Source organism: Notechis scutatus, chromosome Z (genome assembly GCF_049901735.1).
Source record: "Notechis scutatus isolate UNSWTSFEM ecotype Mainland chromosome Z, rNotScu1.2, whole genome shotgun sequence".
NCBI lineage: Eukaryota > Metazoa > Chordata > Lepidosauria > Squamata > Elapidae > Notechis > Notechis scutatus.
The window spans coordinates 57,987,937-58,015,411 of record NC_142025.1 but is presented as its reverse complement, the minus strand read 5'-3'; the positions used below and the strand labels follow the sequence as shown (position 1 = coordinate 58,015,411).

General features: G+C 38.3%; 2 protein-coding genes across 9 annotated transcripts in view; one reads left to right on the top strand and one right to left on the bottom strand.

Moving 5' to 3' along the window:
* The window catches only part of LIMD1 (LIM domain containing 1), an 87,935-nt gene extending 75,819 nt beyond the window's left edge, over positions 1–12,116 (top strand). For 3 of the 7 annotated variants that reach the window (XM_087945560.1, XM_087945561.1, XM_087945562.1), the window contains one exon: positions 336–6,073. In XM_087945560.1, coding sequence (XP_087801686.1) covers positions 336–717 — 382 coding nt within the window. In that variant the 3' untranslated portion in view covers positions 718–6,073. Of the gene's footprint in view, positions 1–335; positions 6,074–6,101; positions 6,154–7,256; positions 7,326–9,003 lie in introns of those variants that run through there. The other 4 variants (XM_026678484.2, XM_026678486.2, XR_015745646.1 and 1 more) reach the window with 3 other exon arrangements.
* Positions 12,117–25,147: 13,031 nt separating this feature from the next.
* The window catches only part of SACM1L (SAC1 like phosphatidylinositide phosphatase), a 58,339-nt gene continuing 56,011 nt past the window's right edge, over positions 25,148–27,475 (bottom strand). For both annotated transcript variants that reach the window (XM_026678488.2, XM_087946486.1), the window contains exon 20: positions 25,148–27,060. In XM_026678488.2, the coding sequence (XP_026534273.1) occupies positions 26,924–27,060 (137 nt within the window). In that variant the 3' untranslated portion in view covers positions 25,148–26,923. The remainder of the gene's footprint in view (positions 27,061–27,475) is intronic.

Genomic DNA, 27,475 nt, shown 5'->3' with positions numbered 1-27,475 from the left:
CCAAAGTTTGGAGGTAGTACAGTCAACGCTTGCTATGATGCAGGAAATGATGGTAAAAACCCATGAACTGATAGCGAGGAATCATAAAGACATGAAATTAGAAATGAGAACGAAAATAGGAGGAGTGAAGAATGAGATACAAAATTTGGATAGCAAAATCGGAAAGATGCAGGAGACAATGACAAAAAATGAACAATTTCTAACACAGTAGGGGCAAGAACTGAGGTGGTGGAAAAGAGATTAGAGGAATCGGAACAAAATTGGAAAGTCTTATATTGTGAACTTCGGGATTCTGTGGTGCATGTAGAATTAGAAAAAGCATCATTTTATTTGAGATTCCAGAACGTTGTTGAAGATAAAAAGGAAGATCTACATGAAATAATGGCGAATTTGATAGCAACAGCCCTACAGAAAGACAAACAGAAAATTGAGAATGACATCGATGAGGTCTACAGAGTATATACCCATTACACCCAAAGACACAGACTACTCCGAGAAATCCACATCAGATTCACGAGAAAGTCGATACGAGACATGTTATACAGCAAGACCAGAGACGAGCCACTGATATATAAAGATCATGAAGTGGTAACGTTGAAGCAAATACCTAGGAGAGTTAGGGAGCAAAGAAGGGGCTACCAGTTTTTGTCATCTCATTTAATTAAGAATGGTATATCGTTCAGATGGCTCACTCCAGAAGGGCTCCTAGTAACATAGCAGGATAAAAAATATAAAATGGATACAATAGAGAAAGTGCATCAATTTCACGAACAATATCTGGGACCAATATCTGAGGAAGAACGTGAAAGTGGAGAAGATTTAAATACAAGAAGTCAGGAAGAACAACTCTCTGAAGAGAAAGAACTTGCACCACAGTCAGAATCTCAGAAACTTAGAGAAGATGAGGACAACAGACCAAGTACAAGAGAACCCAGAACAAGGTAAGAAACAAAAAACGCTCTACACAGACAGTAACACGAACAGAGAAATCGCCCTATTTTCAGTTAATATCAATGGTTTAAACTCAACATTAAAAATAAAACAGTCATTTGAAAAACTCAAAAAACAAAATGCAGATATAATGGATACAAGAAGTACACATCATAGATAAACAGGCAGACCTCCTAAAGGATACCAATTTGGGAAAAATGTATTGGGCCCTTTCAAATCAAAGAAAAAGGGGCATCGTAGTATATATAAAAGATTGGCTGCAACACAAGCAAGTATATAAGGATGATGAAGGGAGAATGTTATTTATAGAAATAATATTAAACCAGAAAAAGATTTTGTTAGTTACAGTATATGCCCCGAATGTAAATCAAAAAGAATTCTATAATAAACTCCATCACAAGATAGTAGAAAATGAATACACAAATGTATGTATTGTAGGAGATTTAAATGCTGTTTCAGACAAGGACAAAGACTATAAAAGTTCCAAAAAATAAAAGGAGACTATTCCCATCTTCTTTTAATAACATGGTAAGGGAATTAAACTTGGAGGATGTGTGGAGAGAACTATATCGAACTAAAAAGCAATATACTTTCTTTTCCAATCCCCATCACTCTTGGTCTAGAATAGATCAGATATGGATGGACCCAGGCTTAATGGAAAACATTGAAAATATAGAGATTTTGCCAAATGTACGGGCTGATCATAACCCTATTCAAATTAAGTGGAAAGGAAAGAGAATGATTGGAAGATGGACATTTAATAATAGTATACTAAAAGATAACGAATATATTGAAATGGTGAGAAAAGAATTGAAAATATTTCTTTAAATAAATAAGAGAACATACGTCCCTTCAAAATCTCTGGGATACAACAAAAGCTTACGTGAGAGGTTTAACTATTGGCTATAGTATTAAAAAGAATAAAGAAAAAAGGCAACAACAAAATGTGTGGAGAGAGAAACTTAAAGATTTAGAAGTAAGTAGACAAATTGATCTGAATAATCAAAACACTAGTAAAGAAATAGATTTGGTAAAACATAAGATAAATTTAAGTATGCAGGAAGACCTGGCCCGAAAAGTTAAATTAGGAAAACAAAATTATTTTGAAAATGCAAATAAGCCAGGGAGATGGTTAGCCCATAAAAGATAAAGAACAATTTGGTTTTAATATGACCTATGAAGAATTAGATAAAATTTGGCATGGAGAGGAAAGGAAATTGATTAGTAGAATATATAAATATCTATTGGTTTTAAATTAAAAGAAGAAAGTCAAAAGTGTATGATAATTTGGGCAAAAAATGTGGGCCACGGTATTGAATTAGACAAGTGGGAACATATTTGGGAAATAAATTACAAACTAACTGTGTCAGCCTCGTACAAAGAGAATCTCTATAAAATGGTGTATCGTTGGCACGTGCCACCTGCGAGACTGTTTAAGATGTTCTCAAACCTCCCCCCAAACTGTTGGAAGTGTAACTGCATCCAAGGAACATACTTTCATATGTGGTGGACCTGTCCATTTGCTCAGAAGTTTTGGAAAAATATCAAAAATTGGATTCTAAATATAACTAAACAAGAAGTAAAACTTGAACCAGAAACCTTTTTGCTGGGTATAATAGACTCAAAAATAGAAAAAAGTATCAATATTTAATCTTGCACATTATAACGGCAGCCAGAATAAGTTATGTTTAAAATTGGAAACTGTCTATTGTCCCTTCAGAGGAGATGGTCGTTAAAAAAATTCACGAGTGTGCAGAGATGGACAGCCTAACCAAATTACTAAAAAACAACAAAGATAGTGAATATTACAAAGTTTGGAACTGTTGGTATGAATGGTTAAAGAAAAAGCAACATTTGACAACTGAATAAGTTATGAAACTATGAAGGACGTGGGTTTAATCATAAAGCATTCTGTGAAATTAAAACATTAAAAGAATGAGGAAGGTATTGTAACAAGGTAGATCACGTCAATGTTATGGGGTAAAAGAAAAAAAGAAAAGAAAAATGTAAACAATGCTCAATACCTGCTGCAAAATGTATATATGTATATATATATTTGTTTATATGTTTGTTTGTTTCTTTTTAAATGTTTTAAATATATGAAACTTAAATAAACTTTAGTTTGAAACCGGAAAAAAAAATGAGTGCATGGGGAAGTTTGTCAAAATACCAAGGATGTTCATTTTCATCATATTCTTTCTCTAGAAATAAGTGTTATTACTGTTTTTTCATTACTACAAATTCACTAGAAAAGTGAACAAGCCCCCCTCAAATATTTCACTTGTTTTTACCACATTTACATGCCATGTTATTTATGTATAATTATTTTCTTTTGCTACAACTACTTGAAATTCAATATTAGAAGCAGTTTTAATTAAAAATAGCCAACAGAATTATCAAGCATTTTTATTATTTATTGTATCTTTGACATATATTAGATTTTTGCCCTGAAATTCTTTCATTTAAAACACAGCATAAGAAAAACATTAGAACGGGTCTGAACCTTAAACATTCAAAGCGCCATTTGGATCCGTTTCCTGCAGAAAAGAAAACACTGGGAGGCACAAAACCCTTTTGGCATCTAAAATGAAGATAACACTGCAGATATTGTTTTTTTACTTTTATGCGATGTATAAAAAATGAGAGTGTGTTGCATTTATGAAATTAACAATCACCCCTCCCCCCCCAACCACATCTTGCCACATCCGGCCTCAGCTGTGTTGTTCACCTTTTTCTCTTGGTCTCTCTCTGTTTCTGTGTGTATGTGTCTAACTCCTTCTCTCTCTCTGTCTCTCTCTTTGTGTGTGTGTGTGTGTTTGCCTGTGTCTCTCTCTGTGTCTCTGTCTTTGTCTCTGTTTCTCTGCCTGTGTGTGTGTGTGTGTGTGTCCTCTATCTCTCTTGTGTGTGTCTCTGATTCTGATTCTCCAGTGCCTCATCTCTAGCTAGATCTTGCTGCCTGACAGACTACAGCAGGAAATGGCGGGTGGCTACTTCCGGCCCTTGTCAGTGCTGGACATGCCTCGGTCACTCAGGGAGACATGAGACCTGCTCTCTGCCCTGAGACACTGGCATTACGTGCTGCAGATGATGATGATGCTGTTGCCAGGGGCGAGTGGGGCAAGGTTGCATTGTGGCTCCACATCATAATGGGCTTAAGAAGAAGGAGGGGACCCTATTTCCCCCATTGTGAAGCATGTTAAATTTCACTGTGCTGCGCAAGGCGCTGTGAGAGCAGCAGGCAGGCCATGTAGGTGGCAACAGCAGTGCTGCGACCGGGTCGGGCCAGTGTCTCAGGATAGAGAGCAGGTTGCGCGTCTCCCTGAGCAACTGAGGCAACCCAACACCAACAAGGGCCAGAAGAAGCTCCCACGAGACCCAGCAAGAGATGAGGCACCAGAGAATCAGCTCCACCGCAGTGCTTCCGGGATGTGGCTTACAGCTCTGAGCCCAAAGCGAGGAGTGACTCAGAGGGAGAGGCCAGGGCCAGGGCCAGCCAGTGGTGGGACCAGCCATTTTGCCGAACTGCACCAGAGAGATAAAAGAGCCACGTGCGGCTCCAGAGTCATGGGTTGCTGATCCCTGTATTAGAACATGAGGAAACATCAGAAATAACAGAATGTAAAATACAAATACAACTATTTATTGCAATTTCATTCATGGAGAAATTGTATTGAAGTAAAGCAACGAGCGTGAATACAAATGATATTCTTTATCCTAATATAAGTAAGGGAGGCCATGGATTGAACAGTAATATATAACTTGTTTCTATTTTATAGCTATGATGTAGCTGATATTCTGATAAATTCAAAAAACATTGATTGGTGGAGCCTGGAAGACGAATCCTTTTTTTTTTTTTTTTTGCTATAGCTGTGGATCATTCTACCTTTGAAGATCAGGTTGATCCCAACCCTGCTGAGATTTTGTAGGACTCTAAAAGTTAGATTCTGTCCCAGGGCTTGGAACTCTTGAGGATGTGCAGGGGCCTGCTTCTAGTTATGTTAGTGCTTTGAGTTGATGTTGCTTGATCACTGTGTATTTATAATATTTATAATAATTTTATTTTATTTTAACTCTGTTTGCTGCCCAGAGTCATTTGTTGAGATGGGCATCTATATAAATTGGATAAATAAATCTAAAGCTTTGATGCCTTTAAAACAAATATAACAAAAAATGGGGGAAAATGAAGTTTTCAGAGAGACACTGAACAGGAATGTACAATTACATGATAGAAAAATGAAGAATTTTTCCCTATTTATTTCCATTGTTAAGACTGGAGTAATAAAACTGTGGCCCAGTAGACAATATCAGGCTTCAACATCCTTTACCCATAGCCAGAATAGCCAATGAGAATTACAACCATTATTTCCTGATATCTTTAGCATGGTAGAATATCCACTTTCAACTCTACATTTGTCTGATTTCCTCGACTTGTAGACTTCTACAGTTTCAGCAGAGTGAGGTAGAAGAATACCTTATTCTTCTATCTAATAATGGTATTATGACCGATACCATTTTAAGTCAACCAACAACACAATCAACCAATGGAACAGCTTGCCTTCGGAAGTTGTGGGAGCTTCATCACTTGAGACTTTCAAGAAGAAATTGCACTGCCATTTGTCAGAAATGGTGTAGGGTTTCCTGCCTGGGCAGGGGGTTGGATCAGATGACCTACAAGATCCCTTCCAACTCTGTTAATCTATAATCTATAAGTTGCTATTATACTGTGCTATTTTGTAATGCTCCTCTCAAATTTAAAAAAAAGTAAAATAGGTTATAGTTCAGTTTTATAATGCAAGTTTTCTTGCAAATGCAGATTTTTATATAGGGTATCAAACTCATGTCGTCATGGCGGCGTTACGTGACATATTGGGACTTATTTCCCCTTTGCTAAACCAGATGGGGGCCAGCACGTGACGCATTCGGCCCACAGGCCATGAGTTTGACATCCCTGGTATAGAGGAATATGCAGAAATATGACAGAGAGGAAATGATTAGGTTGCAGTTTTAGAAGAAAATCTGAGAATTAGTATAGAATTTTAAATGCCATCAAAAATAACATTAAAAAACAACCAACTGATGCAATTTAAAAACTGATTGAATCTTAGATTGTCTTTTATCTTTAAAAAATTTTATTTTTTATTTTTGTGAAGAGTTTTGGCACCAAAATGTGCAGCTTGTGGCCTTCCTATTTTGCCAACTGAAGTAAGTAATGATATTTCTTTATATTATACTTTGTTGAAGTGCTTTTAAATAAATCCATATCATTTTTATAATGCAATTTCCTATCCCTCAAGTTGGGAAAGTGCCTCTTACTGTATTCTAAACTTTAATGCAAATATGAAAAGCCATTGTGAATTGGTGGACATAAAAAATTGATGATAACTAAGAATTGGCAAATCACCTTCACCTTGTATTCATTATAGTTGTTTATAATACAGTTGTCAAAAATCTGATAATGTTCCATTTCATACATTTTCATAAGAGGTGGTATCCAGCGGCTTTTATCTTTTAAGAAGTTGGAAAAAGATTTTATGTGATTTTCAGGATGATAAATATGGGAAGATTGTTTTCATCTTTTTGAAGTTTTGAATTTGAGATTTTTTAAAATTTTCCCTCTTTATGAGATCCTACACATAATTTATCTTCTGGGAAACTGCAAGAGTTTCTTTCCTGTTTAGTTCCTTTTTCTTTTGATTTGATTTCAGAGCACCATGCTTGAAGTGCTAAATTGTTTGATAATATTAAGACATATTGTAGTGTTTGAGGTAAAGTAAAAGACTCTTCTATATTTGCATAATGCTTCATATGAGATTAATATACCACAAGTTTCAATTGCAGTATACTTTTAAAAGGCAAAATGAGTACCTTGTGTGGTTTTGTAAAGTAGGATAAATAAGAGTGGATGCCCTTTCATTTTCTGAATAAGACTTATAAAAGGCTTTTAATAGTATATAGATTTTTTTCATTAACATGAGTTAATTCCTAAAAGCTCACTCAGCAGCTAATTAATATTTAATCATCTGATATAAATGAAAGAGAACTTAGGTAGGTAACCCAGAATGCTTAAATATATTAAATTTTAACTCTTGTTTAAACAATATCATGAAGAATTAGCCATTTAATTTGTTTCCTTAGGAGCCACTGACATAACTTTGAAATTATAGTATTTTTAAATACATGTTTGATGTATATAGCAATAAGTATGCTGGTGCATATTTTACTTTTGCCAAAAGAATGTTTCATAGGAATTAGGACTATGTGATACTCTTTCAGTATGTCTCCTTTAAACAAATAAACTTTTACAGGGATCTGATGAGACTATCCGTGTGGTGTCAATGGACAAGGATTACCACATAGAATGTTACCGCTGTGAGGTAGGTTCAATGTTCTTAAACAAAACTATATTAAACAAAGCTAATAATTTGTAGGAATCGTACATATCCTACTTGAAAATTCTTACACTGCAAGTGCTGGAAATCCAGCATGGGAAAGTAGATTTTAAATAGAGCACTCAAGAGTGTCATTTTTGCTCCTCAGCAAACTTTGTTTAATGCATATAATGATTTCAGAGCATAGGTTGAAAATAGGGCTTCCTTGTTCCTTCATCTACTGTATTAGACTCTGGAGTACGATTTTAATCAAAAAGCTATAACATTTTATGTTTAAATTAAATTATAACTCCTCGAGGGAGATGGACAGCCATTGTTCATTGTGGGGTGTTTTTGGTGAAAACCAGAAGTAAACACCAGTTTTCAGCAAAAAATGTCAAATGGTGGTCACTGCAATTAGCAGTAACTGAAGGCTGATTACCAAGTGTCCAAAATGGGGGCTTGTGACCAAAGTGGTGGCTGTCAGACCTTTGGCAATTGGTCATAAATATTTTTGGGGGATCTGTTGTAATTTTGAATGGTCACTAAGTAACCACTTGTAAGTCAAGGACTATCTGTAAGCACTATCTTCTAGTTGAAAGTTTATGGCTAGAAAGTCAGATTTCAGTCATCAGAATAGAATAGAATTGAATTGAATTCTTTATTGGCCAAATGTGATTGGACACACAAGAAATTTGTCTTGGTGCAAATGCTTTCAGTGTACATAAAAGAAAAGATACATTCGTCAAGTCAAGAATCATCAGGTACAACACTTAATAATAGTCATAGGGTACAATAAGCAATCAAATCAGAGGTGGTATTCAGCAGGTTCTGCCCAGTTCTGGAGAACCGGTAGCGGAAGTTTTGAGTAGTTCGGAGAACCAGCAAATACCCACCTCTGACTGGAGATTTTACAGTATCCTTCCCCGCCACACCCACCAAGCCAGGCCCACAGAACTGGTAGTAAAAAAATTTGAATCCCACTACTGAATCAAATCATACTAGGAAACAGTCAATATAAATTGTAAGGATACAAGCGGCAAAGTTACAGTCATACAGTCACAAGTGGGAGGGGATGGGTGATAAGGAATGATGAGAAGATTAATAGTAATGCAGACTTTGTAAATAGTTGGACAATGTTGAAGGAATTATTTGTTTAGCAGAGTGAGGGCGTTCGGGGGAAAAAAGCTGTCCTTTTGTCTAGTTGTTCTGGTGTGCAGTGCTCTATAGCGTTGTTTTGAGGGTAGTTCTGCTGATAAAATGCTTCATTACTAATATTGTTCCTTTTTCTCTCCTTCCCCCTGCCTCAAATTTTAAAGCCTGACTGTAAAGTCCTTGTGATATTTACACACAGAGACCATTGTGGATATATTGAATTAGCTATCACAAATGGTTATATGTTTTAATGAAATTAAAATTTGAATTTAGCCAGTTCTCCAGAATAGAAATGCCTGGTGCTCAGATTCTCTTATATAATGAATCAACTAGCTTGATATGAATAGAGACTACATGTTTAATATTAGGAAAGGATCTATCAAATAATTGTTCTGCAAGAAAGTACTTTTAAGGAAGTAGCTTATTTTAATCATTTGCTTTTAACATGAATGGACAGTTATTTACATGGAGCAGCATGGAGCAATATGAGTGTATTAAACACCATTCTGTTTCCTTCTCTTTTACATAGGATTGTGGAATGGAACTCAATGATGAAGATGGTCATCGTTGCTACCCATTAGATGAACATCTGCTTTGCCATTCTTGCCATCTTAAGCATATAGAAAAAAGCATTAGTCCTATAGCTTCCTATTGGCATCACTATTGATCAGCTACCATGTTTCCCCAAATATAAGACCTGGTCTTATTTTCTTTTGGGCTTGAAAATAAACACTCAAGTTTATTTTGGGGGGAGGTCTTATATATTTCAAGTGCAGGAGGGGGTGAGTGCAGGGACCAACGGGAGTAGGAGCGCAGCTCCCACTGGCCCTACCCTGTCCCTGTCCATCCCACTGTCTGCTTGCCCACAGCTACAATTGGCCATTCTTGACACACTCTGGCCGCTACCTGCCCTGCCTGCTGGCCCAGCTATTGCTAGGACACTTCTTGGCTGTGGTGGGCACCATGCTGGCCACCAAGCAGATGCCCATGCTGCTGCTAGCCTCGCAGGGACTCTTTGTTCTTCTGGCGTTGCTGCTCTCAGCCACCCTGCTGGGCTGCTCCTGCCTGGCATGGGGTGAGTTGTCCCAAATCGAAAACGTCTGGACCATCACCAGACTGCTAGGGCCTTTTCGTGAGCAGCCACTGGTGGAACCAGGCTGTCTGTGCCACTTTGCCTGCCGCCTTTGGGCTGGTGAGTGCCGGCCTTGCATGCCTTTTGGATGCTGTAGGCGCCGGGCTTACAGCTACACTAAGCCTGGTGCTCTTGAGCTCTGGTAGGCGCTACAGCTCTCTGGCTGTGCATGGGGTAGCTCCAGCGGGATGTAGTGGAGGCTACTGGAGAGAGGTGGGGTTTGATGGTGGCCTGGGCTGGATGGAAGGCTAGGTTGCTGCAGAGCTGCTACAGGTGAGGCAGATGCTGAAGGTGACCGGGGCAGCCCCACACTTGCCTCACATAGCCAGCAAGAGAGTGCAGCGCCCACTAGGGCCTGAAGAACTCCAGGCGAAGGACCCCTGCGAGGCTGGCAGCAGCATGGGCAGCTACGTGTCGGCCAGCACAGCCAAGAAGTGTCTCAGCAGAAACTGGGCCAGCAGGTAGCATGGGTGAGAAGCGCCCTGTCAGCCAGGCACTGAAGTGTTGCCACTGCAGAGAGAGAAATAGGTGGCGTGGGAGAGAGAGAGAGAGGGATGATCCAACCTTGGAGAGTTATACCAGGGCAGTGATATGCTCTCTCTCTCTCTCTCTCTCTCTCTCTCTCTCTCTCTCTCTCCCTCCCTCTCCCCCCCCTCTCTCCCTCCCTTCACAGGTCCCCGGGGCAGCCACAACCCTTCACTAACCTGCTTTCCAGATCCGTTCTCCACTGCCGCATGCAGGTTAAGAAAAATAGTTTGTGGGACTATGGTAAAAAAAATAGTTCAGACCTTCCAACTTATGGGGGGAAAAAATTATTGCGAAGTTGGAATATCTGACCTCATTTTTTTTATCATAGTCCCTCAGACTACTTTTTTTACCCTGCATGCGGCAGCGGAGAATGGAACTGGAAAGCAGCTGGAGGATGGTGGTTTTCACTTTTCGCTAAATGTAAACGTGGGGGGGGTAGGGGGGACAGAGCTCTTCCTGAGTCTTCTCACTGCCCTGAAAATACACAGCCATTGCTGTATCTTCGCTGTCCTGAAAATATGCAGCCATTGCTTTCACTAGCCAGGTTGTGTGTGTATTTGCTGACAACCTTCAAATTGCACTCTTCTCCCTGCACTTCCCACCACCACGGGTACATGCACACACACACACACGTTTACACTTACCGGTAGTGAAAAGTGAAAAGACAGGAATCAGGCTTTTTCTGTCTCTTTTGCCACCCTCTGCACTACGCTGGTACCGGTACGCACTGATCGGAACAGGCCTTTTTCCCCTCTTCCCTTCTGCAAAGGAGACACAACACATGCTACACATTAAACTGGTATATCAAGCCATTATTCTTTCCCAAAGGATGCCCCTAAACAAAATAGGGTGAGCGCTGGAATGGATTATCTCCATCTGCCCCTCATCTGACAACCCAAATCTTCATTGCGGCACTGCTTTTACTACCCTCCTTGACATTCCTGGGGAAGTGTCAAGAATTCCCTGGCCCTGGCTTACCAGCGGTGGGGCAGGATGCCACAAATCGCACCCCTCCTCAGGCTAATCAATCTATGGGCAACTGGATTACCCTCCTTATTTCCTAGCCACTTTGGTCTCCTTTCTGCCCTTTTTCGCTCCCTCACTTGCTCTCTTGTTCCTTTTTCACTCTACCAAACATTTTCCAGGATGGAGAAATGACAGACTCAAAGCTTTGTGTGCTTGCAAAGGGGACCATTTGAAATGAAATGATTTCATCGTGTCCCTTTGCAAGCAGACCAAGCTTCATCTCCCTCTGGGCAAAAAATGCACAGCAGAGCCAGGCAGAGACAGAGGCAATCCCAATGCGCTGCCCACTCGGTCCCACCATCTCTTGGCTTGCGTGTGGCAGCGCCAAACAGGCATCTGTATGGGACATCAAGATTGCCTGCCTCCCCCATTCCTCATGCCTCAACCTGCTACTGGTGCCACTACATGAGTCAGGCAGCTGTGCAGCATGTGAAGATTGCCTGTCTTCTTCCTCCGCCTGTCAGCATTTCAATCAAACTCTCCATCCCAAATTTAGCACTCAGAGACAAAGTCCATCCAAGAATTTATTAGAGACGTCATATTGGGGAAAACCTGAATCTGAATTCCCGTGTTTTTCCCCTGCTACACTAAAATTCACACCCAGTCCCTTACTGATGACCCTCAAGTCACACTCTCCAATCCACCTCCATTCTGAATTTGCATCAAATTTAGTCACTCCCCTCCACACTCCAGCAACTCGACTTGAGCTCTGGTGAAATAATGTTGTTGTGGCTATCCTTCGTTCTCACTTCTCTCATTCCAAGTTACCCTTGTGGCAGCCCCAAATCTGAATCAAGATGGATCCGGGGCTCTACCTCCATGCTCAGAATTAACTGTATTTGCGCTGCACCAAGGAGCTGGCAGGTTACATCGGCTCCCCCGTGCTTGCTCCCTCTCGTGCTGACCACACCCATCCCCTTATTTTGGGGGCAGGGCTTATATTAGGCCCACCCACCCCCACCCCCCCCAAAAAATCAGGCCAGGTCTTACTTTCAGGAAAACAGTAATCTAAAGTTTCCAGAATCCTGTCAAAGGAATAAGTAATTTTAGGGAGCATTTGTATCGATATGTGCGTGAAGATCTTTTATCTGCATAGGACACTGACAGAGTACATATGGTATTATCCAGGGTACCTTATAGTTTCTTTGCCCTTAGGCTGAAAAAGTGGAGGAGGGATATTTGGATCATTTGAGAAATAAAACAGAAGCAAATATGATACAACTTTCCAAACTGTAGGTCTTCAGATCTGTACAGTATATTTCAGTTATAGTTCCTACCATCATTTGTAGAAATATATGTCAATTGGCCCAGAGTTCTAAGTTCTCTTAGTGAGAGTAATGTCAGAAAGTTACATTTTTTTAGTGCAGATTGCCTTCTGCCTTCCCCTTTATAATTTGATCCTGATTTCAAAAATATTTTGAAAACAGTTGATCTGGTACTTTCTCCATTTCATTTAGACTCACAATGTCAGAAATGAGACATGTACAGGTGTGTGAAATACCAGGCAGTCAAAATAACCCAAGAGCACATACGGAGATAGCTACTATTACAACTTTTATTTGAGCACTTGAAACAATTTGAGATAGGAACTTTTAAAATAATTTTTTTAGAGAAACATTGAAAGGGGAAATTATTTGTACTGAAGAAAAATTGGTATGTATTCCTTTAATTCTCAGATATGTTTAATATATCTAATATTACATCTTGTGTACTTGTTCCTAATTCTTAGGATAAATCAAGCAGATGATGATAATTTTTTTGTCCCAGGTGTTTATCATTTGATTATCCATACACTACCCAACTTTATTGTATGCCAATAAACTAATTTCACATCATTTCTGGTTTGTATGTCCAACTTTAGAAAATGTCTTAGTCTTCATACATAAAGTTGAAACCATTGCAATATCACAAATTCTAGCATGCTGACATGAGTAAAACCATGAGTTACTGCCATATACAAGATGGAGTTGACATAAAAAACGAGTTTCATATGCAGTTTCCTATTCATGGAACTTCTAGAGGATCCAAGCAACATTGCAACAATATTGAATCATAGTTATGAAGTTTGTACTTTTATATATACAAATTAAACATCTCAAGTATACTTTACAACATAGATGGTTAATTGCTAAGGAGTCATATTAATTGGTGACACTACTTTCCACATTTGTACGTCATCTGCTTACAATCTGAATTTTTATAGAAGGCTTCTGCAAACAGCATAATTTTGTTGCTATCATTTCACATTTATAATTCAGCATATACCTTTTTTTAAAAAAAAAAATCCTACATAACCACAACACTCATTCAATATAAATAATTGCAAGGTTTTGGTACTAGTTCATTTATCTATTTTATTTATATCTATCTATCTATCTATCTATCTATCTATCTATCTATCTATCTATCTATCTATCTATCTCCATTCCTTGGATTCTCTCTCAGCACACTGAGAAGGAACGTGTCAGGTGCCTTTCCTAACACTGGAAGAAGCAACTTCCTTTGAACAATGGATAATGTTAGGAATAGTCATCTAACAGTTGGGTTGGAAATATATAAACCAGAATAGACATTTAATACTGTCTCTTTAAGGGAATGCTAAAATTGTAATTGGATATGGTTCCTCAAATGGCTATAAGATGGAGCCAGAAACCTGGGTTGTTCTGTTGTTGCTAGTTGCTAGATGTTCTGATGGTCGATGTTCTTCGTTCTTGCATTTTCTCCATTGACTGTTGCTGATCTTGGATTTCTGTGAGTATTTACTGAACTGTTTATGATACTGGACCTTGATTTTGGATTATCCTTGGACTGAATACTGACTGCTTTAACCGGGTATGACTTGGACTGCTTGTTGGACTTTGCTTAACCGTTTACTGGAAGTAAAACCTACATTTTACTATTTAGTGTATCTCTGTGCTGGTCGTGTGTTGTTCAATACCATTCTCACTACGTTTCCTTGTGTGCACTCATTCTCCTAATGGGGAATTACCTCAACACTGCTTATGGGCCTAGGCCATACAAGGCTCAGATAACTGAGAGTTAGTGTGAATACACAGTCCCGTATACAGACAGCTGTTTACTGTTTAATTGTGGGTTACTGTCCTGGTAAAGATGGCACAAGACACGTCAACAAGTCTATCACTGATAACTCAGTTGAATGGAACAAACTATGTTTCCTGGTCTATGAAGTGCAGTCTATTTCTGCGTAGAGAAGGGTTATAGAGTGCAGTTCAGAATCCACCGGATGTAAATGCTTAGGATCCAAATAGTGAGGACGATGCCAAAAAGCTTGCTGACTTTAAACGGAACAACGAACAAGCTCTTTGTATAATTGGAGTGACCAGCAGCTAGTCCATATTCATGGAGAAGAGTCTGCTGCTAGGTGTTGGGAGAATTTGAAGAGTATTTATGTTCGTGATAGTGTAGGTGCACACATGCATCTTACATGTAAACTGTTTAGAGCACGTCTTCTGACAGGTGGAGATATGTTAACTCGTTTGAACTTTATGAAAAGAACTTTTGAAGAGCTACATGAAAAGGAACTGATATTTTCAGAACTGCATCAAATTTACACCATTCTTTCCTCATTGGATGAAAGTTATGATGATCACGTATCTTCACTGGAAGTCTTGACCAAAGATGAACTGACATTGACTGACATAACTGGAAGGTTGTTAGAAGAAGCAAGAAGATGACTGGGTAAGGACCAGCTGAGGAAGGAACAACCACAAGAAGAGGATTTTCTTCAACTGCCTATACTGTTAGGAAATGTTTTTCTTGTGGGGCTAGGGGACATATAGATAGATTCTGTGAGAAGAGAAAACAACAGAATACTGGTAATCACCAGAAGACTAAGAAGAATGTTAGTTTAGCTATGTCTAGCAATTCAACTGTAAAACCATGATTTGTGGGTTGTTCATAGCGGAGCATTGCAGTGTATTACTAAAGATAGAGGTTTCTAAAGATGTCCACGAGTAAACAAAATGTATCATTGGCAAATGGATGGAAGATGAAAGCGTCTGGTGAAGGTACTGCATATTGTTCTTGTATAAACGAGCATTTAACTATGTTATATGTACCTAAACTGAAATTTAATTTGTTATCAGTAAGGGCTTTAGTTAATCTTGGTTATGTAGTAACCTTTAGGGGAGATAACTGTATAATAGAGAAAGAGGGTAAAAGTGTTATTGCTACTTTAGAAAATGATTTATATGTGATACATGATGATCAGTTGAAGATGGCTAACTCAGTTTATAACAATGTTAAGCCACATGATGAATGTATAAATTTACTGCATAGACGTCTAGGGCACATTAATTTCAAAATGCTCAAACAAACTGTTGAATTGTCAGAAGGAGTAAAATTGAAACCCTGTAGCAAGTATTTAAACTGTAATGCTTGTAGCCAAGAGAAAAGCAAGGTTACTCCATCAAACAGACTTAATGGGTTTAAGACCAAAGAACCTTTAGAGGTTGTGTTTGCTGACATAATTGGTCCTAAGAAACCTAGTTTGGGAGGTGCCTGCTATATTTTGAGTATAATGGACCATTACTCATGGTACAGTTTCTACTATCTCATGAAAAACAAAACAGAAACATCCCAACATTTCTTTAACTGGCTAAGGTTTGCAGAGAGAAAAATGAGGAGTAAAGTAATTACTTTAGTTACTGATAACGGGACTGAGTTTGTTAACAAGAGATTCCAAACTATGCTAAAATTGGCTGGTGTCCAGCATAAACATTCTGTACCTTACAGACCACAACATAACTCGTTTATAGAACGAAGAGGGCAAACATTACAAGCCATCTCGCATTATGTTATCCGATTTGGAATTGCCTGAAACACTGGGGTGAGGCCATAATGTGTAGGAACCATGTGTTGAACCATGTGGTTAACACAACAACTGGTGAATTCATTCATTGGCATGTCTGAAAACCAAAATTAAGTTATCTACACACATTTGGAGCTCCAGCATGGGTTCATATTCCCTCACAAGTAAGACTGAAAGGGCAACATAGAGCTAGGAAATTATTTTTCGTAGGTTACGAGGCCAACCATAGGTCGTTTAGATTTTGGGGTCCAGGCACAGCTCATGTTTACTGTAGCGCTAGTGCTAAATTTCTTGAGCACGTTGGGTGGCATAAACTGGAACAGGAATCCAACAATGATATTGTAATTGACACCCAAGTAGTACCTAAAGATGAAATAGTTAAACCATCAATAGCCATTAAAGAGGAAGAACAGGCACAGGAGGAGGTAGGAGAACAGTAGCAGGTGGAACAGGAGAGCCCTGTATTACCGAGACAACCCAATCAACCCAGTAACACGACCACCTGATAGATATCAGGCAAGTATTGTATGCCAAGTGAATACAGTTACTGGTAACTATAATGAACTGAAACTATCCTGCTAAGGATCAGGCTGCTTGGCAGGAAGCAATGGATAAGGAACTGAAATCTTTACAAAGACTGGAGGTATATGAAAATGTTAAGTTACCACCATGTAAACATGCCATAGGGTGTAAATGGATTTATAAACTTAAGACAGGAGTGGATGGGACTGTTACCCATAAAGCCAGGTTAGTAGCACAAGAGTTCAATCAGACAGCAAATGACTATGATGAGGTGTTTGCGCCTAGTCTGAAGGCTACTACATTATGAGCAGCATTAGTGTGGGCAGCTAAAGAGAAATACATTCTAAATCATTTAGATATAGAAACGGCATATCTGCATGCACCGTTGCAACACACTATTTAAAGAAACCTTTAGGTATAATAAATAATACATCTGATTGCTGGAGATTAAAAAAGAGTATGGCTTGAAGCAATCAAGATATGAGTCGAACCAGTGTATAGTTAAGGAATTAACTAAGATAGGTTTTGTAGCTGGCATGGCTGATCCATGTTTGTTCAAAAAGGAAAGTGATGGTGTAGATTCATTGTTGGTATTGCTCACTGAAGACATAGCATTAATCACCAAAACTGAACAAGAAGCTGCTGAAATAATTTCACTGTTAGAAAAGAAATTTAAGATAAAACAGTTAAGTGAAATCAAACAATATCTTGGTTAAAAATAGATAAAACTAGGGGAGAAAACAAAATCTCACAGGCAGATAAAATTAACCAGTTACTAAAGAATTTTAAAATGGAACTTTGTAAACCGGCTAAAACACCGATGAACCAGGAGTTTATCCACAGTGATGTACAAAGTCCTGTTTTTGATAAGAACGTTTATCAATCCTTGATTGGTAGCTTATCTTAGTAATTGGTCTAGGCCAGATAAAGCATACATTGTTAACCAATTAGCTAGGTTTAAGGCTGAGCCAAATGAAAGGCACTGGCAAGCTGCTAAGCGTGTGTTAAGATATCTGAAACAAATGATGCATTATGCATTATATTTGGAGCCTAAGGATGAACTGCATATGCCGATGCAAGTTTTGCTACAGACATAAATACACGTAAATCTACATCAAGTACTGTTAGTACATCAAGTATTATTAGGAAAGGTGTTGATTGGATGGAGGTCTATTCGACAGAATCATCTAAGTTTATCAACAATGGACGCTGAATTCTCGTGTTTATCTCTTATGTACAGTTTGTTATAAGCAACTATTGATTGATATGGGAATTGATGTAACAGATTCTATTGTTGTATATGAAGACAACCAATCAGCGATTCAGATGGCTTCCAATCTTGCTGTGAAAACAAGATCAAAACACACAGATCTAAGATATCGTAATGTGAGACAATGTGTGCAAAGTAAAATGATTAAACTGGAGTACTGCATGTCAGAGAATAACATTGCAGATCATTTTAATAAAGCCCAAGCCTCTGTAAAGCATAAGGCTTGCTGTGAGAATTATGGACTTAAACTGTAAGGTGTTATATATTGTCCTACCCAACGGGGAGAATGTTAGGAATTGATAATCACCTAACAGTTGGGTTGGAAATATATAAACCAGGATAGACATTTAATACTGTCTCTTTAAGGGAATGCTAAAATTGTAATTGGATATGGTTCCTCAAACAGCCATAAGATGGAGCCAGAAACCTGGGTTGTTAGTTCTGTTGTTAGTTGCTAGTTGCTAGATGTTCTGATGGTTGGTATTCTTGGTTCTTGCATTTTCCCTGTTGACTTGCTGATCGTTGTTCTTCTTGGATTGCTGTGAGTCTATTTACTGAACTGTTTATGATACTGGACTTTGATTTTGGATTATCCCTGGACTGAATACTGACTGCTTTAATTGTGTATGACTTGGACTGTTTGTTGGACTTTGCTTAACCGTTTACCGGAAGTAAAACCTACATTTTATTATTTACTGTATCTGTGTGCTGGTCGTGTGTTATTCAATACCGCTCTCACTACGTTTCCCTGTGTGCACTCATTCTCCTAACGGGGAATTACCTCAACAGATAAACAAAAAAAATGGAGACACTGGAGGTAAATAATTTTGAATAGACTAAGGAAAAGTGGGATAAAACCCCTTCTCCCTTCACTCTGACTAATTTACGTTTACTCGCTAATAAGATGGATGAAATACTTCTTTTAAATAGATGCAATTCTGATTTTTACAACTCAGCAGCTCTCTGCTTCACTGAAACCTGGCTAAATGAGTCAGTTGATTATAGCCTGTATATCCCAGGATTTAAGATACAAAGTGCAGACATAATTGCATAAACATTTGGTAAAAAGAAGGGAGGCAGTTTATGTTGATATATTAACAGCTGCTGGTCTCAGGATATAACTATACTAAAGAAATTCTGTGATGTGGACTTAGATACATTTATTATCAATTGCAAACCATTCTATTCTCCATAGAGTTCTCATTTCTCTTAATTACTGTGTATGTTTCTCCACAAGCTTGTGTAAACAATGCATTACAAACCAGGGGTGGGATTCAAATTTCCTAACAACCAGTTCTGTGGGTGTGATTTAATTTGTGGGTGTGGCTTGGTGGTCATGTGACTGGGTGGCCACGACTTGCTGCCTGGGTGTTGCTTCTTGGTGACGTGACTGGGTGGATGTGGCTTGTATGTAAATATTGTAAATATATAAATATTTAATTTTTTATTTAAAAAACAACTTTTACTCAAAATCAACAAAGCAGGCAGGCAGACTGAGTTGCTCAAAGAATCACAGATTCACTTAGAGATCTGTATTTCTGCAATCTACTACCTGAGTCTGCACTGAAAAATAGAAGCTTCAGTCCTAAGGAAGGTTTAGCTCTGCTTTTAGATTAGCTAAAAAGCAAGAAATCCAACCGTTTCCTGCTTTCTAGTTAACCTAAATCTGGCACAGCAGAACTGCTGATGCGGGGGGAGGAAAAATAGCAATTTAGCAGGCAAGTTTGATGGCATGGATGCCAGTAAGGAGTGAGTGGGTGGGGAGGGAGAGGCGGGACCAGTCAGTGGCACAATTTGCTAGTTCTCCGAACTGGGCAGAATCGTAACCGGTTCTATAGAACCACTCCAACCAGGCAGAATCCCACCCATTACAAACGCTAGGTAACCAGATTATGTGGGCTGAAGTTAAATACCCAGATTCACTTCCAAATTTTTTAGATTTTAATAAAGCAAACTTCAGGAAAGAACTACCAAAATATTTTCAGCATATCAATTGTCTCACTAGAGGCAAGAATACTTTGGACAATTGCTACACAACATTAAAAGATGCTTATTGGTTTTTACCACAAGCAGCTGTGGGACACCGATCATTGTATGATTCACCTTGTATCTGCTTACAGACAAAATCTTAAAACTATGAAACCAACATTTAAATAAGTGAAGACTTGGACTAAGGAGGCAAAGCTAAAGCTACAGACTTGTCTTGACTGCACTGATTGGAATGTGTCCAAAGACCTCTGCAGACTTAGATGAACTCACAGATACTGTAACATGTCAGTTTTTGTGAAGACCTATGTGTGCCCACCAAAAACTTGAAAATATACAGTAACAATAAACCTTGGTTCACAGCTAAACTTAAGCAGCTACATTGTACCAAAGAGGAAGCCTAGAGAAAAAATAGAATGCTATATAATTAGACCAGAAATGTATTAACAAGGGAGATCAGAGCAAAAAGAAGCTACTCTGAAAAGCTAAAGAATCAGTTCTTAACAAATGAACCAGCAAACATGGAAAACTTAAAATATCACTGGTTACAGCATACCTCCTTCCCATGCTGAAGGAAATCAACAACTGGCAGATGACCTAAATGTACTGAATTTTACTGTAGGTTTGAGGGAAAAGTACTGCCACCCATCTCCACAATCCCCATCTTAGATACACCAACAACAACCAAGCCTCCTACAACCTACCCCATCCCATTGGGCCCACCACCTCTGGTGATTACAGAGAACAAGGTGCAAGGTCTATTTCACAGACAAAAGCCAGGAAAAGCACCAGGCCCAGACAAGATAACTCCTTGCTTAAAAGCGTGTGCTGATCAACTGGCCCCCATCTTCACCCGCATCTTTAATAAATTAAAGATAGATGTGCGATATTACTTCTTGCTTCAAACGCTTTACTATTATCCCAGTGCTGAAAAAATCTTCCATCAAGAAACTGAATGATTTCAGACCGGTTGTTTTATCAGCTGTAGTTATTAAGACCTTGGAAAGGCTAGTGCTGGCCAACCTGAAAACCATCATGGATCCACTGTTAAGACCCCCTGCAATTTGCCTACTGAGCAAATAGATTGACAGATGATGCTGTTAATATGACTACATTCTACAACATCTTGAATCTCCAAAGATCTATGCAAGGGTCCTCTTTGTAGACTTTAGCTCAGCATTCAATACCATCATTCCAGATATTCTTCTAACTAAACTAAATCAGCTAGCTGTACCTGATCATAAGCGTCCTAACAGACAGGAAGCAGCGGGTGAAGCTAGGCAAGATCACACCAGATATCTGTACAATTAGCACAGGAGCCGCCCAGGGTTGTGTGCTATCTCCACTTCTCTCTCTATGCCAATGACTGCATTTCAAAAGATCCCTCTGTTAAAGTATTGAAGTTTGCAGATGATACAACAGTAATTGGTCTCATTGGAGACGACAAATCTGCATACAGATGGGAGGTAACAATCTGGAACTGAACACACTCAAAACCATAGAAATGGTGGTAGATTGAAAAAGGAAATGATGTCGCAGTGACAGCAGGAGAATGGAGTTCTTCGCTCCCTGTGCTGGCTTCTGCACATTCATGGGCTCTGAAAGGAACCAAAACCACTCTGGAGGAGTGGTGAAGCAAGGAAGATGTGCCTGGTATGGTTTCAGGGGAGAATGCAACTCCCCTGTAGACCCCCAAGGCTTTTGCTCTTCAAGCCACGTTGTGAAGAATGGCTGCCACACAGCTGGAGACAGCTTCAATCTAAGAAGAGTGCAGGAGTGAGACAGTGACAGTGTGGAACTGGGTGAAAATAATTATTTTATTTAATCATAACCCTGAAAAAGTAGATTCAGAAAAGGGCTCAAAACTATTTTTAATTTGGCAGTGATTGTTAATGTGAGAAAAATACAGGAAATATCTTGGGAAAAACAAAGAATTTAATCCTTAAAACTGAAATGGAAGGGAAATAACTTAAAAGGAAAACTTTTACAAAAAAGAATCTACAAAATTGGAATTGGTGATTGTACAGGACACAGTGGATAGGCATTACTTAAAATGCTGTAATTGACTATGGAAAAGGAATATAATAACTAACAATTGAAAATATTGATAAACTTAATGAAAGATCAAAGAAACAGTAAAAAAAGTGGAAAGTGGAAACTGATATAAGATCGCCACCTGCTGTTAAAAGAAAAATCATGTAGATCCCGACAACCTGACTTATTTAAAGTTGAAATTAAAGAAAAATAAAAGGAACTGTATTGTTAAAAGACCCCCAAAAATTGGAGTATTGAATTTAAATTGGTGGAGGAACACATGAAGATTTTCCCTGGGATTTGGACACGTGAAAAGAAATAGATTGATGGACTTTGGGATACAAAGGCTGGTGGATATTGGACTAACAGACGGGGGAAAAAATGTTGGTTTAAATAAAGACGCTGGATAATTGGATCAAAAAATAAAACAAGCAGTAAAAATGAATGAAATATGCAAAGAAATAGCACTGGAATTAAAAACTATAAGAGAAATGATGAACAGAAGCATTAATGACTTACTGAGTAAAATATGGAATATGGAAGAAAATTCAAAAATGGCGATGCAAACTACAGAAGAAAAGTAAGACGTGCAGGCAGAGGAGGAGCCAAACAGACGAGAAACCAACAAGACAGAGCAGATGAAACAACAAACAGTGAAAGGGAAAAAGGGAAATAAAACTTAAAATGTTAATAATTGAGGTAATAAACCCAGGGGAGAAAATTCTATGACCTAAGCAACAAAGAAGGGAAATTCAGAGAGAGGTTTATGAGAGGACAGGGGCAAAATCAGATAATTGGGAAGGGAAACAGAGGAATATAACAGAAAAAAGAGGAATAGGCAAGAGAAAGGGTCAAAAAATGATAGACATATATATATACTATATACACTGCTCAAAAAAATAAAGGGAACACTTAAACAACACAATGTAATTCCAAGTCAATCACACTTCTGTGAAATCAAACTGTCCACTTAGGTAGCAACACTGATTGACAATCAATTTCACATGCTGTTGTGCAAATGGAATAGACAACAGGTGGAAAACATAGGCAGTTAGCAAGACATCTCCAATAAAGGAGTGGTTCTGCAGGTTCCACAGACCATTTCTCAGTTCCTATGCTTTCTGGCTGATGGTTTGGTCACTTTTGAATGCTGGCGGTGCTTTCACTCTAGTAGTAGCATGAGACGGAGTCTACAACCCACACAAGTGGCTCAGGTAGTGCAGCTCATCCAGGATTGCACATCAATGCGAGCAGTGGCAAGAAGGTTGGCTGTGTCTGTCAGCGTAGTGTCCAGAGCATGGAGGCGCTACCAAGAGACAGGCCGGTACATCAGGAGACATGAAGGAGGCCATAGGAGGGCAACAACCCAGCATCAGGACCACTACCTCCGCCTTTGTGCAAGGAGGGACAGGAGAAGCACTGCCAGAGCCCTGCACAATGACCTCCAGCAGACCACAAATGTGCATGTGGCTGCTCAAACGATCAGAAACAGACTCCATGAGGGTGGTATGAGGGCCCGACGTCCACAGGTGGGGGTTGTGCTTACAGCCCAACACCGTGCAGGATGTTTGGCATTTGCCAGAGAACACCAAGATTGGCAAATTCGCCACTGGCGCCCTGTACTCTTCACAGATGAAAGCAGGTTCACACTGAGCACATGTGACAGACGTGATGGTCTGGAGACACCGTGGAGAACATTCTGCTGCCTTCAACATCCTCCAGCATGATCGGTTTGGCAGTGGGTGGGGTGGCATTTCTTTAGGGGGCCGCACAGCCCTCCATGTGCTCACCAGAGGTAGCCTGACTGTCATTAGGTACCAAGATGAGACCCCTTGTGAGACCATGTGCTGGTGCGATTGGCCCTGGGTTCCTCCTAATGCAAGACCTCATGTGGCTGGAGTGTGTCAGCAGTTCCTGCAATATGAAGGCATTGATGCTATGGACTGGCCTGCCCGTTCCCCAGACCTGAATCCAATTGAGCACATCTGGGACATCATGTCTCGCTCCATCCACCAACGCCACGTTGCACCACAGACTGTCCAGGAGTTGGGGGATGCTTTAGTCCAGGTGTGGGAGGAGATCCCTCAGACCATCCGCCACCTCATCAGGAGCATGCCCAGGCGTTGTAGGGAGGTCATACAGGCACGTGGAAGCCACACACTCTATTGAGCCTCATTTTGACTTGTTTTAAGGACATTACATCAAAGTTGGATCAGCCTGTTTTTTTTTCTACTTTAATTTTGAGTGTAACTCCAAATCCAGACCGCCGTGGGTTGCGAAATTTGATTTCCATTGATAATTTTTGTGTGTGTTTGTTGTCAGCACATTCAACTATGTAATGAACAAAGTATTTCATAAGAATATTTCATTCATTTCAGATCTAGGATGTCTTATTTTTGTGTTCCCTTTATTTTTTTGAGCAGTGTGTATATATATATATACATATTGTTATTAGAATGTATAACCTGTTAAATGAACACAAGATGGAAAATATGACCTATGTACTGAAATGAGATTAGAGAGGGACTTGTGTTAAAAATATAACTGGCTGTTTTTTCCACAATCCTTCCACTCTGAGTCAATCACAATTATCTCTGCTTCTGTATTAGGTTGGAAACATTTTTTTAAAACGTGTTAATTGCAGCATTAGAAATTGTTGGAACATTTAAAATAACATTGCATGAAATAGTCATTGTTTTTTATTTTATTTTTTTGAGGTGGGGACAAAACCTCCAAAACACACAACTTTTATATACTGATATGCAAGATAATCTTTTGCATTTGAAACTTTTGCAGAAGTGCATAACTGCTTAGAAGCATACAAAGCATCATTAGATTAGAACTGCAAATTTCTCATTTTCTAGGCCTGGACCAATTTTATTTTAACTTTCAAGTAAACATGAGTTGAGTTTTCATGTACTTTCTTCCATAAAATATTAACACTGTACAGTCTTCCATAGCTTGTGAATCTGATGTTCCATGTATTTGACTTAAATGTTTTTACAATTACTTAAATTTATTTTATATATTTTTTCTCTCCAGGAGACTGAATTTATTTTATTTCAGTTTTCATTTAAAGGAGTCTATAGTAAAAGAAAGCTCATTTGCTGGTATGAATTTGATATGTAATTGGCTAATCAGTGATATAAAAAAGTGGTACATGGCATAATGCATGGCATAGAACAACCTGCAAGACATAGAAAATAATACAGTATGATTTTACAATCTTGACATTTGATGGAAGAATTTCATAATGTAAATAATTGCCTGTTACTTTTTATCATACATATTTGAATACCAGTGTACACATTGTCTATTTAAGATTCAGACTCAAAAACACTATGTTTTAAAAATTGAAGTTTTATTATTGTTTTAAGTATATTGTTTTCAACCTCTTTTATAAAGCACTGGAATACAGATATTCTCTCAACCCCCCCAATTTAAAGAATTTGAGTTTCCACCTAGCAACTAGAACTACCCACATCTGTTTCTCTGTTGAAGTTATTTATAAGAAATGAACAGAAGAATCAAGGAAGAGTCTTTTAAACGAAAAAAATGACCATCCATTTAATGCACAGCTTTTGTGTTTTCCTCATATTTGAGCAGACTCAAGCCCCCATCACTTTCTTTCAACTCAATTATTTAAAAAGAAAACAGGAGCAGCATGTATTTATTACAAATAATCAAAAGGATGATCCAAAAAAGCCCACCTCATAACCATTCAAAGAGAGCAGTTTTTGTTTCCAAAGTCCATATAAGAGGTTCAATTTTCAAACAATGAAAACATTGCAGCAATCCACTTAGTTTTAACTTAGGAGAGGCAACCTTTATCTGCTACAAATCTCCTAGTACTTAAATAATATAATTTCAATCTTGAATATATAGCTGAATTTACTAAAAATAATGCACTGCACTTGAAGCTGATTCACGTCTGCTTTTGAACACAAATAAATTAGAAAATGGATGACAAAATGGTTTTAAATTGGTCTTTGATTTAGATATAGTTTTAATAGAAAGCTTGGAAGCACTAGAGTTGAGACATATATTTATTAATAATTAGCATAAGACTATATTATCGCTTACTCCTTTTGAGAGTTACAGTTGTAAAGAAATAGTTATGGCATGCACAAAAAGTTGATGTTGATCCCAAGTGCAAACATGAAATATTTCCCAAGTAATTTTTTTCAAATATTCATTTTTCCACAGATCATTCTTACTAAATCCAAGGTAGCAGATATAGTAACTGGACTACCAATTTCAAAAATCCACCTAACATTTGAGATTCTTCAGAAAGAAATGAATACTTTGGACCTTTAGCATGAGAGTGTTTAACCATTTTTACATTCTTTGATTTCATGTACATCTTTTTTTAAAAAAAGATTTTTTTTAATCATGGAAATTTGTTATATAAAGCTAAGGACAGTAGTTATTAAAGCAGCACAAGACATATCCCACGAAAATCAGTTGTACATCCTATCCTCTCAGTGTTTTAACAGAATATTGCATTATTCTCATCCATAGCTGGCTTTTTTATCAGAGAAAAAAGTATTTATAGAAATCTAAGAAAACTGATGCTCTTGGACTGACTTAATAAAAAAAAAACCTTGTATTTGCAATATTACAAATTGACTATATGGATCCAAAATCAGTAAAGCAGCAATTATTTTATGGTTAATAAGCAAAGCTTTTCTATGTATCAGAGAAGGTAAATGATACATACTTTAACCTAGCAACAGATACATCTCTTGATATACCAGATCATAATCCTCCTTTGCAATGGAGCTATCTAAGACTTCTTATATATTATACTGCTGGAATAAAATAGTCACAGATTCTTTAGGAATTCAGTTCTCCCAATGTTAGGGCATAGCATTATTGGCTTTCACTTCCATCTTGTGTGTGCAAGTTCTCTAACAAATGCAATACTCCAAAAATCACTGTAACTGTAGAACAAAAAGGTTAGTCCCTTCCACCAAGTAACCAAGTGGAATCACCTTTTCACCCTTTAAAAATGAAACCTAACCCTACCCCCACAAGTTGGTGTGGAAAGTAGATCAGTAGAGACTCCATGTATGAACTGAGGAGCCATTTCTACCAAGCTGCTTTCCACATACACAAATTCAGTCCATTTTTTCCTTTTGGACTAGCCTAGGTGCATCTACAAAATCTTTGCCATTGTAAAGGATGATAGCAAGAGTTCCAAAACTTGCACTTCCCCAGAACATCACGTAGGCCAGTGTCTCTGTCCATGTGTCCCCTGCAAAATGTAATAAATTATTTTCAATTACAAGCCACAAAATTAATGATCATGACAATTGCCATCCCTTATAAAAATAACTCTTTTCTACATGATAAGGACAATCATTGTGTTGAGAGAATATTCTAACTTGTAAAAGCTATTTTCCCCATTTGTGAATTTGAAAGAAGATGATATCTTTCAGCCCTGGGAAGATATCAACTTTTGAAATCTTGCCAAAAAACTTTAGGGAATACAGGTGGTTCTCAATTTACGACTGTAATGGAGCATGAATATCATGGTCATAAGTAATAAAACATTTGTAAATGGATCAGTAACATGACCAACCCAATTTACGATCTTTTTTACAGCAGTCATTAAACAAACCAATGCTTATAGGTGTAGTTTTACTGAAAATTGGACGTAAATGCTGATT